The sequence below is a fragment of the Mercenaria mercenaria genome, chromosome 18 (genome assembly GCF_021730395.1).
Source record: "Mercenaria mercenaria strain notata chromosome 18, MADL_Memer_1, whole genome shotgun sequence".
NCBI classification, from domain to species: Eukaryota; Metazoa; Mollusca; class Bivalvia; order Venerida; family Veneridae; genus Mercenaria; species Mercenaria mercenaria.
In genome coordinates this window covers 18,056,678-18,070,012 of record NC_069378.1, presented here as the reverse complement: position 1 = coordinate 18,070,012, position 13,335 = coordinate 18,056,678, and the positions used below count along the sequence as shown (strand labels likewise).

Here is a 13,335-nt window from a genome sequence, read left to right as displayed (position 1 = left end):
TAGAGCGCCCGCTCCGAGATTTCGCTTTCAGGCCGAGTAATACCAGAGACGTAAAAATGGTACATCGGCTTCCTCGCTTGTCGCAAGCAGTAAGTGGATAGTTCTGAAACTGGTCAACCCGGTGTCAGTATAATGTGACTGAATGAGGCATCATGTCATATGTTACCTCGTTATGTTCCAGGAAGCAGTATTATAAAATTTGTAATACATGAACAAGTGAACATAATGTCATATATAAAAACTCTTAAAAATTAAGAATCGCTAGAAAGGTTTGAATCACGGCATCTTTGAAAGCCTGTCCCCATTAATGGTCTAATGTACGCATGTCTTAGCTTATTGTTCAACAACAAAAAAAATAAACTTATTACATGTGGTGCAATTAGTCTGTGGTAAATGATTTCTTCATCATGAACGTTTGCTTTTACATCGCCGATTGTCACTAAGCAACAGTTTTCACTTAGCAAGAAAATACTTTTGAAGAATTAAAATTTGTTTAAACATGACTGCGTTTCAAAGCAACGGAAACGAACATGTGCGCTGTTTTTGATAAGGTAATGCTTGATCTTTTTTAAAGCTAATTCAATGCTACTTGACAAATATGGAAATCAACATATCATTTGCAACTGTTGTTTTCAACAATGATAGTGTAATGTTCGGTTTCTTTAAATTTTCGCTAGATATGACGGATCAAGTGAATATGTTAAGTCGAAAGAATTATACTTATCCATGGAATTCGACCATACTTGTTCCATGACTTTCTTAAGGAACTCCCCACAATGTGATGCATAAGGTTTAAATTGATTTCATATACTTTAAAAGATATATTATAGTTGTTTCATCTTTTATAATTGTTATCCGAACGTTTCAATACCGTTTTCTCTGTTGTTCGGCAGTTCTTCTGCGCAAACATGAAACCTATGAGAGACCGTATTAGTTCAGGAAACGACTTTTGATAACTCACTTCCGACATATTATTGATAATTTAGGTGATCGTTTCCTCACACCTCCCGTAAGATGTGAATCAGATCCATTTCTCCATTTCTTGTTTGTCAATATATATGAGGCGGACTGCAGCAATGTTCTGAATTAAATCTTATATGCGCCAGATATTTCATAATATTGTTCATTAAATATTTCTTCTGAACTCTTGCTAGGCTTTTGGGTTTAATAGATGCTATAATTAATGCTAAATCCTAACACAAGTTCTGATAAATTTTTAAATCTATGACTAGAGAAGCTGCAGTAATTTGAAATTAAATCTCACAAAAAAAAATCACAATTTCATGTGTATTTACAGTACTATGCATTAGGTTAAAATAGTACACGCTGAAAATGTATTATATCATCAAATGTACTCTCAGTATAATAGGGGAGGCTGATTAACACAGCGTAGTCCTTGAAAATCATTTTCGATGTATAACTACCGTTTTCGCTTGTGCTTTGAACAATATACTTAACAAGCATTGTATACTTTTTAGAATAAGTAAATCAAGAGCAAAGTGACAATAGCACAAGTTTTGGCTAACCGTATTAAATGATAATATAATAACTAAACATGCAAATTAAGATACAGAAAGCAACAATCCGAACGTACCAGAAGCGACCGTTAACGGCGATTATTTTATTCTACTCGTGCCGTGGCAAAATATCATGCTCTGTCGGGTAACCGTAAACACAGTTTTTTTTTCTGGCCTTAAATCATAAATTGTTTATATAACTGAATAAATCTACAAAAGATAACGTCACGACCCACTGACCCATTCACGATATATTTTCAAACCAATACTAACGTATGTAAAAGTGGTTAAGTATGATTATACAGCTAGTCCTATGTGCTCTTATAGGGGTTTTAACCCTTTATAAGCTTGTTCAATGGCGCTATCAGAAGAAGGGAAAGGATATACCGGGACCACATGGACTTCCGTTGATAGGATGTGCACATAAAATTCATGCCGATAATATTCACTTCCAGTTTATGGAATATGCGGAGGCATTTGGCGAAATATTTCAGATCCAAATGTTCGTCGATAACTTTGTCGTCTTAAATAGCGAGAGACTCGTACGGAAAGCATTTGCAGATAGACAATACAATGAATATTTCAATGATAGTGTTGATCTGTATTACGGCCAACATTTCAATTGTTGCAAGAAATCTATGGGGACAACAATTGACGGCGCGGGAAAAGTACATAGAACTACTAGAAAGGAATTTACAAAAGCTATGCATGTTTACGGTAGCGGCCTGCAAGACCTAGAAAACAACGTGATGATGGAGATGGCACTGCTGGTCAAACGGATAGAGAATATGCACGGAAAAGAAATGCAGTGTTTTGATTTATTCCGAAGATCATTATCAAATATAATGTCATTGGTGGTTAGTAGACACCTATTTTTCTAGTCTGTAGTGATCATACATTAGTATATATATTGGATCTGAGAATTGCTAAGGGGATTGACAGTAATATTTGACTTGTTGATTTAAAACACGTTCGACACGGCCAAACGGCATGTAATTAAAATATACAATGTCACTGTTCATAGTAGCGTTTCATTTGGGTTTATCAAACTAGCGTAGAGTACACATCCAAAAATAATGTTTTCTTTATGTTACACGCGTGATAGATTTTTAGTACTGTTTAAACAGAACAGTCGCTATATAATGTTTGATACTGTAATGCAGATCGAAATGCGTTGTCGCATCCGGGGAAACGTTATTTAATAAACCATTTTACACAGGAAGAATTGAGAATTAAACTATGGCATCAAGAACATGTTGTCATTAATTAAAGTTTAGATATCAAAGAGTATACATTACTAGAAATAAGAAGCGGCTGCAAGATATTGTCAGATGAATATGTGTTAGGGTAATAGCTTTTATTATCGTACGATAATACGTATTCGCAGTTGGTCGTAATAATGTAAATTATCACGGTTAAGAACTTACATGAATGAAATTACGTTCTTCATGCAACTCAAATGCGATCTCAATCGCCCTTATATTAAGTTCATTTCGTATAAACATCACTGGTATAGAATTTGTTAACGGTTTCTTTCAACATATTGTAGGGTTGTTAATAGGCTCCACTAACTACATATTTATCCATATAATTTAGTTCAGTGGCAGCGTCATTGACGACAACGACCCTGACCTTGACATGTTTTGGCAGCATGTAGATGCAGCGGACTTCTTTCTAAACCCGGAGGTTAACCTTATCATGAACACGTTCCCATTCATGCGATTCCTTCCCGGAAAATTTAAAGAAGAATACAAAAAATGCAAAGACTCGTATGACAAAATTGTGCAACGATACTTTTTTGATATAAAGGTAAGAGGATACAAAATGTTAGGGATACAACAGACAACAGTGTTTACAGTTGAAAGAAATATTCAAACTAGTATGCCATGACTTTTGTGTAAATACTTTAGCAAGTTAGAATCTGTGTTTTGAAATTCATTTAGAATATTATTAATCATTTCTTTCTTGTCTGTTATTCATATATTCAAACTTATAATGTTGTTTATGAATATGGCTATTGAAACTTTACTTGAAACAATTTTTTAATGTATCCGTCATTTAACAACAGAACCAAATGAGTTTTATGACCTTTATTATATTTGCAGTAAATACTATCTCAGGAATTCGGCCTGAGTACATTCGATATTTTTATATTTTTCTTTCAATGTATTTCTCAAAATATGTCGGTACAGAAAATCTCGATTTGATGTTTTGATACATATGATTGCAAATACCATTTATCCTTGCTATGATAAATACCTTATTAAAATGTAAAAAAAAGTGTTATGTGATATGCATTTGATTTCTGTAGGAAAATCACGTTCCGGGCGAAGTTCGAGGTATTATTGAACACTATCTTGAAGTGCAACGAAAACAAGTTGAATCTGGGAGTGACATATTCTTCACCGATGAAAGAATAATTGCTCAGTTGACCGAAACTGTGGTTGCAGGTAAAATATTTAAGTACTGGAAAAAAACAAGACCTCTGAAATACTCGTTAAGGTAATTGCTTAATATTATGAGAATGATGTAAGCGTTCATTTAAGATAGTTACATAAAAGCAAAATGATATGGTGGTATTAATGTTTTGAATATGGAGAAATAGAAATATCATTTAATATTATTAATATAAAGTTAGAAAATAATTCTTGTAAGCATTAGATATATATAATGAGCATGCATGCGTACACATTATAACCACCGGGGGTGATTTCAGTCAATCAATTCTTTCCTATATTCGACACGCCGAAATGAGAAATCTAAACCTAAGAAAAATGTGAAAACTTGCATAAAAAGCTCTGAATTAGTACGATTAATGTACATGTACACGGTTTAAGTAGATATTTTTTAAGTTTAAACGACAGTTCAAAACTTTTGTATTTGCGATTTAGTCATCTGATAATCAGATACTGGAAATATTAAAATCTGTATTCTGCAATTCCATTCACGGTTAAGGGGAATAGCCCTCTGTTACTGCACATATTAAGCCAAACATTTGATTTGGACCCAACTATCAAAATTTCTGACACGGTTCCCTCTATCAATGAGTATTGTATGCAATGCAATAACACGTTTGGGTACTGGCAAGCCCCACCCGGACCACTTAGATTCTTTTCATAAGTTTTAGATTAGGTTTGCTTTTAAAGACCTTTCTAAAATCATACAGGTTTATATACATTTTAAATACAATGTATAATAGGAAGGATGCAAATAAAATTTCAATTAGGAGGTAGTATACCTTAACATTTGTATATGCACATGACCAACCGGAAGGTGACGTGAGGATTTACGACAATGTTTAGGACAAAAGTTGAAAACTAAATGTGCTTGTATGTTCATTCGTCTGAAAAAGAAAATCATTAAACAGTCTCTGATTTGATGCTTAAAGCGACTAACCAACACATTGTTATTTGTGATTTGATTTTAATTCATCGTCGAAAGGCAACATGCCACCACTGTTTCATATATTTACATGAAACAATGGTTGACTAGAATTACGGGAACATTCGAGTTTTTGCAGTTTTCCTCATGAACCTCTATAAACCGTTGCAACGGTTTATTTTTTGTAAACATTGATAAATATTGAACGAGACGCGACAGTATTTTAGACGCTATCGTCACGTGGGCAGCAAACCAAAACTAAGCATGCAGTTTGAGGGTTTCAATTTATAGACTCGTCTACCGATAAGGGACATTAGCATGATTTACTTTGCCTTATTTAGGTAAGAACCACTATCGTACTGAATAACATTATCTAAACAACAGGCCGTTCCATTATTACCTACTTACTTACTTACTTAATCATCTTCGTCCCGAACGGGACATAAGGCATCAACAGTACATCTCCACCTATCTCTGTCGTTGGCAGCGTGTTGTGCCTCGCCTCACGAGAGGTTGTTTGGTATGCATTTGTATTTGTTTTCTTTTCCGTAACAGATTTTGTTTTACAGCATGAGGGTGTTAACTCCATGCCCAACCCTCCTCCTTTATCCGGGATTGGGACCGGCAGTATCCCCAATGAGGTAATTCAGGCGTAGTTGTTCCATTATTAAAAGTACAAAAACATCGCTGATCTCAAAACCGAACTATAGGTAGCGCTAAGTACTCTGGCGTTTAGAATTTAAAACAAAGCAATAACATAAAATTAAGTCAATATACTAAGTTTAAGAATTAGTCGGTGATTCCACATTGGCCGAGCGGTTACGGTATTCGTATTATACCTTTTCGTCGGAAGTTTGATCCCCCATTTCTTTCAGTTTGCATTACTTATTTTGTGTAAGATTGTTTCGCTCTGGTTTCTAATTTATTGTTTTGTTTCTTATTTTCGTATAACATTGGTAGCATCTTTAAATGAATCGATCCTGAAAATATGACCGGGCAATGCTTTTATTAAAGTGATGTGTAAGATTGTTTTAAAACTTATAAAACTAACCCGTACAGCTTTAAAAATATCACAGGAAAGCTTAAAAACATTAGATCATATCAAAGGTAGAGTATATCTAAACATAATTACGTGTCAATTGTGACATATATAATTTTAGTTGTTCTAGTTCATGTTAGAACTAGATTTACTAACTCGTTTTGTCTTCATTGAATCGTATTGAAGAAAAAGAAATTAAATACAGTTTAAAGACAAAATTAAACGGGTATGGGAATCGAACTCACGAGGAAAAAGTATAATATGAATACCGTAACCGCTCGGCCAACTGCATCGTAAACGTACTGAGTGTTCTGACTTTATTTAATGTTATTGTTTTGTTTGTTTATATTTCAAAACGTCATAATATTGTGCGATACCTATACGTGTGCGCTCTATTGATAATCATGTTTGGTGTTATATTCTTTCACTGTCATGTGATGTTTGCAAGGTACTCGCTGACGGGAAGACCGTTTTATATAAACCGGGAAACCGTTATCAGAAATTGTTGACGAATGTTTTCATCTTCAATTTATTAGGAAAACAACGATTTTCAACAGACTTTGATGAAAAATACATTGTTAGAACATCGGATATACAGCATGTAGGTGAATATAGCAAAAGTTTGATTTTTTAAATATGAAACCACGATGTGTGGGTTAGTCGCTTTAATAGTTTAATAATGCTGAAATAATGAATAAATTACAAAAGAAACTCTACAAAACTTTGTTGCATTAAAATGACGTCATCGACGTCATGACGTGACGTGTCAGATATCGCGCAAAATTAATAGCTTTTATCTTGAAAGTACGTAATTCTGAGCATTTTCTTATCTGAGCTGTTTATAAAGAGCCATTATTTGCCGAAATATTTTTATATGTCTTTCGCTTTGAAAAATGATCAATATTTTGCAGCTTTTATGTATAATATTGAACTGCTATGCGGAATGAAAGAAATTGGTTGATAGTAACTGATGTTATTTGGAATATAGTCTGGTGCAAAGTGACTTATTACGGTCATTTTCAAATAAAAACTTGGCAGTTTGATTTATAATACCTATTCTTTCCGTTTCTATTGATAATTTGGTACTTACATACTAAAACTATACTCTAAAATTGTTTTAGTAGAAAAAAGCGATATCTTGTATTGAATTAATATTGCCATGGAAACGAACCAAGAGACCTATATATCTAAATTTAAAATTACATGGCGTTGACACTTGTCTATCTATGGAACACAGTTTCAGCTTTTTATCTGTATTTTAACACTATCCATGAGAATAAAATTTGCAAGGACATAAAAAAGTCAGAGGAGTACTGCTGTAAGTAAATGCAAATAAAACGAACGTATTACTTACTTTAGAAATAAAATGTTTTGAAGCTATATTAAACAAGAGAGGTAAATTTATTCAATATTTCTTAATAAATTAGAATAAAAAGCAAGATATTAGATATTTTAAACATCTCTGTTGCCATGGATACTTTAAATGTTCAGATAAATATGGTTATCATGTAAAGTGTTTGATATTCTGCTAAATATATTACCGTAGTATTCTATTTTGGTCATAAAGAGAATGGCACTGAAGCCGTCGAAAAATCCGTTATCATACATAGTTGTTTAAAAATGAGAGAAAATGTGTTACAATGGAAACACGAGCCCCGCGGTATATACATTAAAAAGATTACGCGTACACATATAAAATTATCCACTATGCAAACTTTATGGATAATAGTAAAACGGAAATACTCTGAAAAGTGTTAAATATCCATATTTTTCTTCTTCTTTCAATATAAAATACATTTTGAGGGTCATTTGCTTCAAATCAGGATAACAATTGTACTTGAAGTGACAGAGATGTGTTAACGAATTTGATATTATATCAGCTAAAACTTTAAATCACGTACAACAATAAACTGCTACGGTTCAATTGATTTGAATCTCCCCCGGTGACAAGGTATACTACCTCCTTAAGCGTCATAAGTCACTATAAAGAATTAAACTACTGTTAATTGACATGTTTCCTTATTATAATTTATCGAGCACTTCTGAAAAACGTAATTTTGATTTTGCTTAATGGTCAAATTTCTTTATAATAATATTTACGCGCTCAAAGCCCCAATTGCCGTGTATAAAGGTAATTTTTATCAGGCACGAGTTTTACAGAAGTCAATTTAGACCAAAAAAGTTTGTCGATCACCAGCTATATTCACTACCACAGCATTTTTACTGAAGCAACAAAGTTCTCACTTTTTGTCTTCCGACCAGTAAATTTAACTGTGTTTATTAACATTTTCATGACCTTTCGGCAAAGGTTGTACACATGTTTATTGGACACTGGTTATATTGAAAAATAGCTGGACCGCATGTTATTACATATCAGCGATTATATTGATAAAGAAACATCAAGCACCCCTCAGTTTCTAAGTAGAAACTCCTTACTTACAGGTAAATGACCCTTGCAGGAAAGGTCATTTTTGATGTAAATAACAGGTTAAATTATTTGACATTGTATTATACTCAGATAAAATGATTTAATTCACTACACTTACGCACGGTGATCATTACAACTATTTAGATACGTGTTTGTCTATAGTGGCGTGTTTTAGGGGAAATATTAACCTTATTCTGGACCTTTACAGTGGGTTTAAACATCAAAACGTTTATTCTGCAGGTGTGTATTTGATGAATAGATACAATTTAGTAACAATATCCAAATACAAACTAGCCTTCACTCTGCACTGTACCGCTATATATGCAATCATCGGTCCAAAGATACCGGTTTTTGTGTTTCACCAGGTGTGTTAATGGTAAAACAAAAAAAACTTTCCTCTGGTATAATTAAAAATTAAATCAAACCATTTAGAAGCACCGGCTTAAGCAGACTCTTATTATTGAACTCCGTGATCCCAAAGGACCAGCAAATATAAAAACACTGAATCCAGTTACATAGAGATAGTTTACGGCCGCCGCATGGAACTTAAAAATTACTGATCAAATAGTTCAGCAAAAGTAGACAAAAACGGTATTTTTACCATGCATTATATTTGACCGCTATGCAATATTTTAGGCATTATAACAACATTGTCTGTCTTGACAAGTTCCATGCTTGTGCTGTTGAACCACCCAGAGTATCAGGCCAAAATACAGGAAGAACTTGATCGTGTCATTGGCAGGGGACGTCTCCCAAAATATTCTGACAGAGGGAAGTGTACCTTCCTGAAAGCCTTTGGCATGGAAGTTCACCGCTACATAAATGTAGCGCCTTTACAAATTCCTCATTACTGCCGGAAGAATATAGAATTCGAAGGATATCACATCAAGCGAAACAGCGTGGTAAGTAAGGGTTGATAAAAGTATTGCACGTAGAGACAGATCCTTAAATTTTAAAAGATTTGAAGACATTAAATAATGTCTAGAAATTGATTTCTATGCCATTCAAATAATCCAAACGTTTACAAATGGGAAATATATTAAAGTTTTATTATATCAATAACTCAAATTCTAAAACTTATTTTAAAGCTGTGAACCACAAAGAATGACAACACTTGCCTTAGGCATTCTATTAGTTTACTCACCTTACAATTATACTATCGAGTGGAAAATGAAAACGGTTTTAGACACAATATCATAACCTTTTCACAGTTAAAACAGTTAGGATATATTCATATGAATTTGATTTACCCTTAAAACTTCTTCAGATGTTTTTGTCAGGTTATTTACGGTGAAAATGACATTTAACAAGCCGATTATAAAATGAAATATTACATAGTATTTTATATTGAAGAAAATATAATTTTGCTTGAATCAAAATGTCATAATAGAAAAGGTTTTGTTATACATGATAGGTAGGGATTAGTAAAGATGCAATTATATTGATCTGACATTTCCTATGCCTATAACACATCTTTGTATAAGGGTTCGTTTTGACTATCCTTGTTGAACTATCGAATAATTTACATATTTATGCACGTTTTCTGTTGTGAAACTTGAACATGTGGCTCGCTTTGACTAAATGTTTGGGCAAATTGTTACAATATTAAGTATACATATACGATCATGTATATGATATGTTGTGTCTTTGAAAAAGAAATGTATAAATCTTATTGAACGTAGTAAAAATATGAACAATGTCGACACATTGTTTTTTTATAGCCCATTCGTGTTTGTTTGTTTTATATGTTTTGGGTTTAACGCCGTTTTTCAACGGTATTTCAGTCATGTTTAAGCTATAGTCACACATACGGATATGTCCGTACGTTGAAGTACGGTGCGGTGGGATTGGTCAGTGGTGGGATAAGTACGGAGCAGTACGTCTTAGTACGGGAAAAATTATGAGAAACGGGGAACAAACAAAACAATACAGGACGCGAATAAGTACTGATAAGTACGGGGTACTGCGCTGAATTACCTTTTACTGCGTCTGGCAACTTGCCCAGCGCTTTGATGGGTCTGCGGTGAACTTTGTTGAACTACGCTTAAGTACGGGCAGCTTCTGATAACTACGTTCAGCTACAGCAAGGTACGTTTCAGTAAGAATAATTACGTTTCAGTACGTTTAACTACGGATGAATAAGTTTCAACCAAGTTGGACTAAAGTCACGCTCAAATGGCTACGGATCGCTCAAACTTTTGTGCATGTTCAAAAGTTGGAGAAACGTGAATTGATACGGATTACTACTTTGAGGTACGTCTCAGGTACGGATCGATACGGATTACTAGACGTAGCTATCCGCGCCGTAAGTGTGACTGGGGCATAAGCTACAGTCACACATACGGATATGTCCGTGCGTTGAAGTACGGTGCGGATGTGATTGGTTTGTAGGGGTGCGGACACGGATAAGTACGGAGCAGTACGTCTTAGTACGTCTTAGAAACTGGGAACAAAAAATACAGGACGCAAATAAGTACTACGTTGAACTACGTTTTACTGCACCTGGCAACTTGCCCAGCGCGTGGACGGGTCTGCGGTTAACTACGATTTATCAAATCGTCACGGAAGCATATGCCTGCCCGGGGATCGAACTAGCGACCCTGTGATCCTTTGACCAACGCTCTCCCTACTGAGCTAAGCGGGCAGGCTTCCACTTGTGTAGTAATTAAGACGATATGTTTGGAATAAAGTTTTTTTTTGCCAATTTGTGTCAACATGTGTTCACGATTATGAACAAGAAAATCGTCAGTGTTGTGTAATTTTAAGTTTCCTTTTACGGAAGGTGGCATTCTATTTTGGTTTTGGTGGGTCTAACCATATTGTGATTTTTAAAAAGGAAATGTGGCGATGAAGCTTATTTTAACTGATTATTTTTGACAATTATTTTATTATATGAAGGTATTAAGCAATGCGTGGTATATTCATCACGATGAAAAAATCTGGGGAGATCCTTGGACATTCCGCCCGGAGAGGTTCTTGGACATAGACGGCAATCTGTTACCAGCTAATCACAAGCTGATTAGAAGGTAAGTGCATTTGTGACACGATTACGACATAACAGACAGTGTGCTTTGTATATCAACAAGATAAATATTAAAAAAAGAACTTAAATTCTTTTTGTGGCGTTACTGGGTTTAATTCAATATATATATCATAAGACATATTCTTACACATGTAAAACCAAATAATTTAAGTACATGATAAATATGAAATAATACATTTATTGAAAACATTTCATAACTTCATTGTGCAAGTTTGCATATAGATTACAACCAACGCATGTATGCAAGATAAGTATTGCACGAACGTGACAGTTAATGAACGACTGAAGATACTATACATGCTCAGTTGCATTACTATACCAGTTGTCTCATGTTTTCAGCCACATACCATTCAGTTGCGGTCCACGACATTGCCCTGGGGCTGTGTTTTCAGAAACACGATATTTTCTGTACTTGGCGACCCTGTTTCAACGCTAGCGTTTCGAGTTCCCTGAAGGCAAACAGAAGGATTGTGACCCAAGAAACTCCGATAACTATGATCTAAAAGTAACACTCAAAGCAAAGCCTTTTTTCGTTTGTGCAACTGAGCGACCGTAGAGGTCATTAATTAAACGTATATTTTGATAATTTGATTATTCAGTGTCTGAAGTAAGCATAATTGAAATTCTTGATTAGGATATATATACAAAAGTGTGCATCCTAATATATATGCGTACTGAAAAAAGTGGCTTTTGACAACTTTACTATTTTTTTGTAATTGGTGTGCTGGATTAGATTATATTAGAATACGAGAGTCAGTCAAAATATAATGCCACCATTGTTTTAATTTCTTTATAAAAGAGATAAAATTATTCGTAATGGTAATGTGTATAGCTGTCGTAAGATGTACTTATCATGAACTTTTTCATCCCTGAAATAACTGCCACTTAGCAACAAATATGGTATTTTTAAACATGACAGCTGAGATTTTTCGGTACTGTAATGCCTTATTTCTTCTAAGCTAAATAGATGCTACCAAACAATGGAAATCAACACGTACATATGACGAACAAAGCTTATATGTTACGTCAAAAATCTTCATGATATACTTTGTTCAAACTGATTCCATGACTTTCTTTTGGAACAAACAGCAATTTGATGCATTAGATTTAGATTGATTCTATATACCTTAAAAGATACTCAAACAGTTGCAAATTGAATGACCGTTGTATATGTTTGTTACCCGAACGTTTTAATATCGCCTTCTTTGTTGTTCGGCATTTCTATTGCACAAACACGCAACATAGTGGATGTCGTATTAGTTAAAGGAAACGTCTTCCAATAGATTGTTGTTTTAGTCCTATCTGACTGTATTTTACCAATTTTGCTGATCGTTTCTCTTCATCTCCCCTAACCCATACAAAAATATGAAACATTTCCATTTCTTTGTTTGTCAATATATGTGATACCACCTGCATCAATGTTCTGAATATAATCTTATAAGTGTCAAATTTTCACCTATGCAACTTTAAAGCCATTCCTTCAAAGAGTATGAGAAGTTAAACACACAACATTTCTTCATCATACCCTATATTGTGAAATTATCTAAGGGCAATAACACTGGTCACAATGGTCTCAGCCCATCTTTTTAAAATGTATAGTCATATTCAAATAAGGCTGTGCATCTGAGAAACTTTGAATCCATTCCTTCAAAAAGTGAACGGGGAGTTTCTTCACTTTGGCCTATTTTGTGAAAATAAGAAAGAGTCATAATTCTAGAAAAAAATAGTCACAGGAAAAAGTTCATTTTTATGCACACAGCAAACGTTCTTTCTCTTATGGTCATCCGCAGATCAAGCTTGTTCATCTTTGAAAGTTTGAAGCAAATCAGGCTTATAGCGTGGAAGGAGTTTGAAGTACAAGATTGGGGGGACGTACGGATGTTCGTAAGGACGAATGGACGTACGGACAGCATTTACGCTGTAAATG

The 13,335-nt window shown here is 34.3% G+C and overlaps 1 protein-coding gene across 1 annotated transcript; it reads left to right on the top strand.

The window, feature by feature from the left end:
- Positions 1-528: 528 nt before the first annotated feature.
- LOC123537877 (cytochrome P450 2C31-like) lies at positions 529-13,107 on the top strand. Its single transcript, XM_045321767.2, has 6 exons — positions 529-2,374; positions 3,114-3,326; positions 3,829-3,967; positions 9,002-9,267; positions 11,264-11,391; positions 11,748-13,107. Exons 1-6 carry the CDS (start codon positions 1,811-1,813, stop codon positions 11,842-11,844), a joined length of 1,407 nt encoding a protein of 468 aa, XP_045177702.2. The 5' UTR covers positions 529-1,810; the 3' UTR covers positions 11,845-13,107.
- The last annotated feature ends 228 nt before the right edge of the window (positions 13,108-13,335 follow it).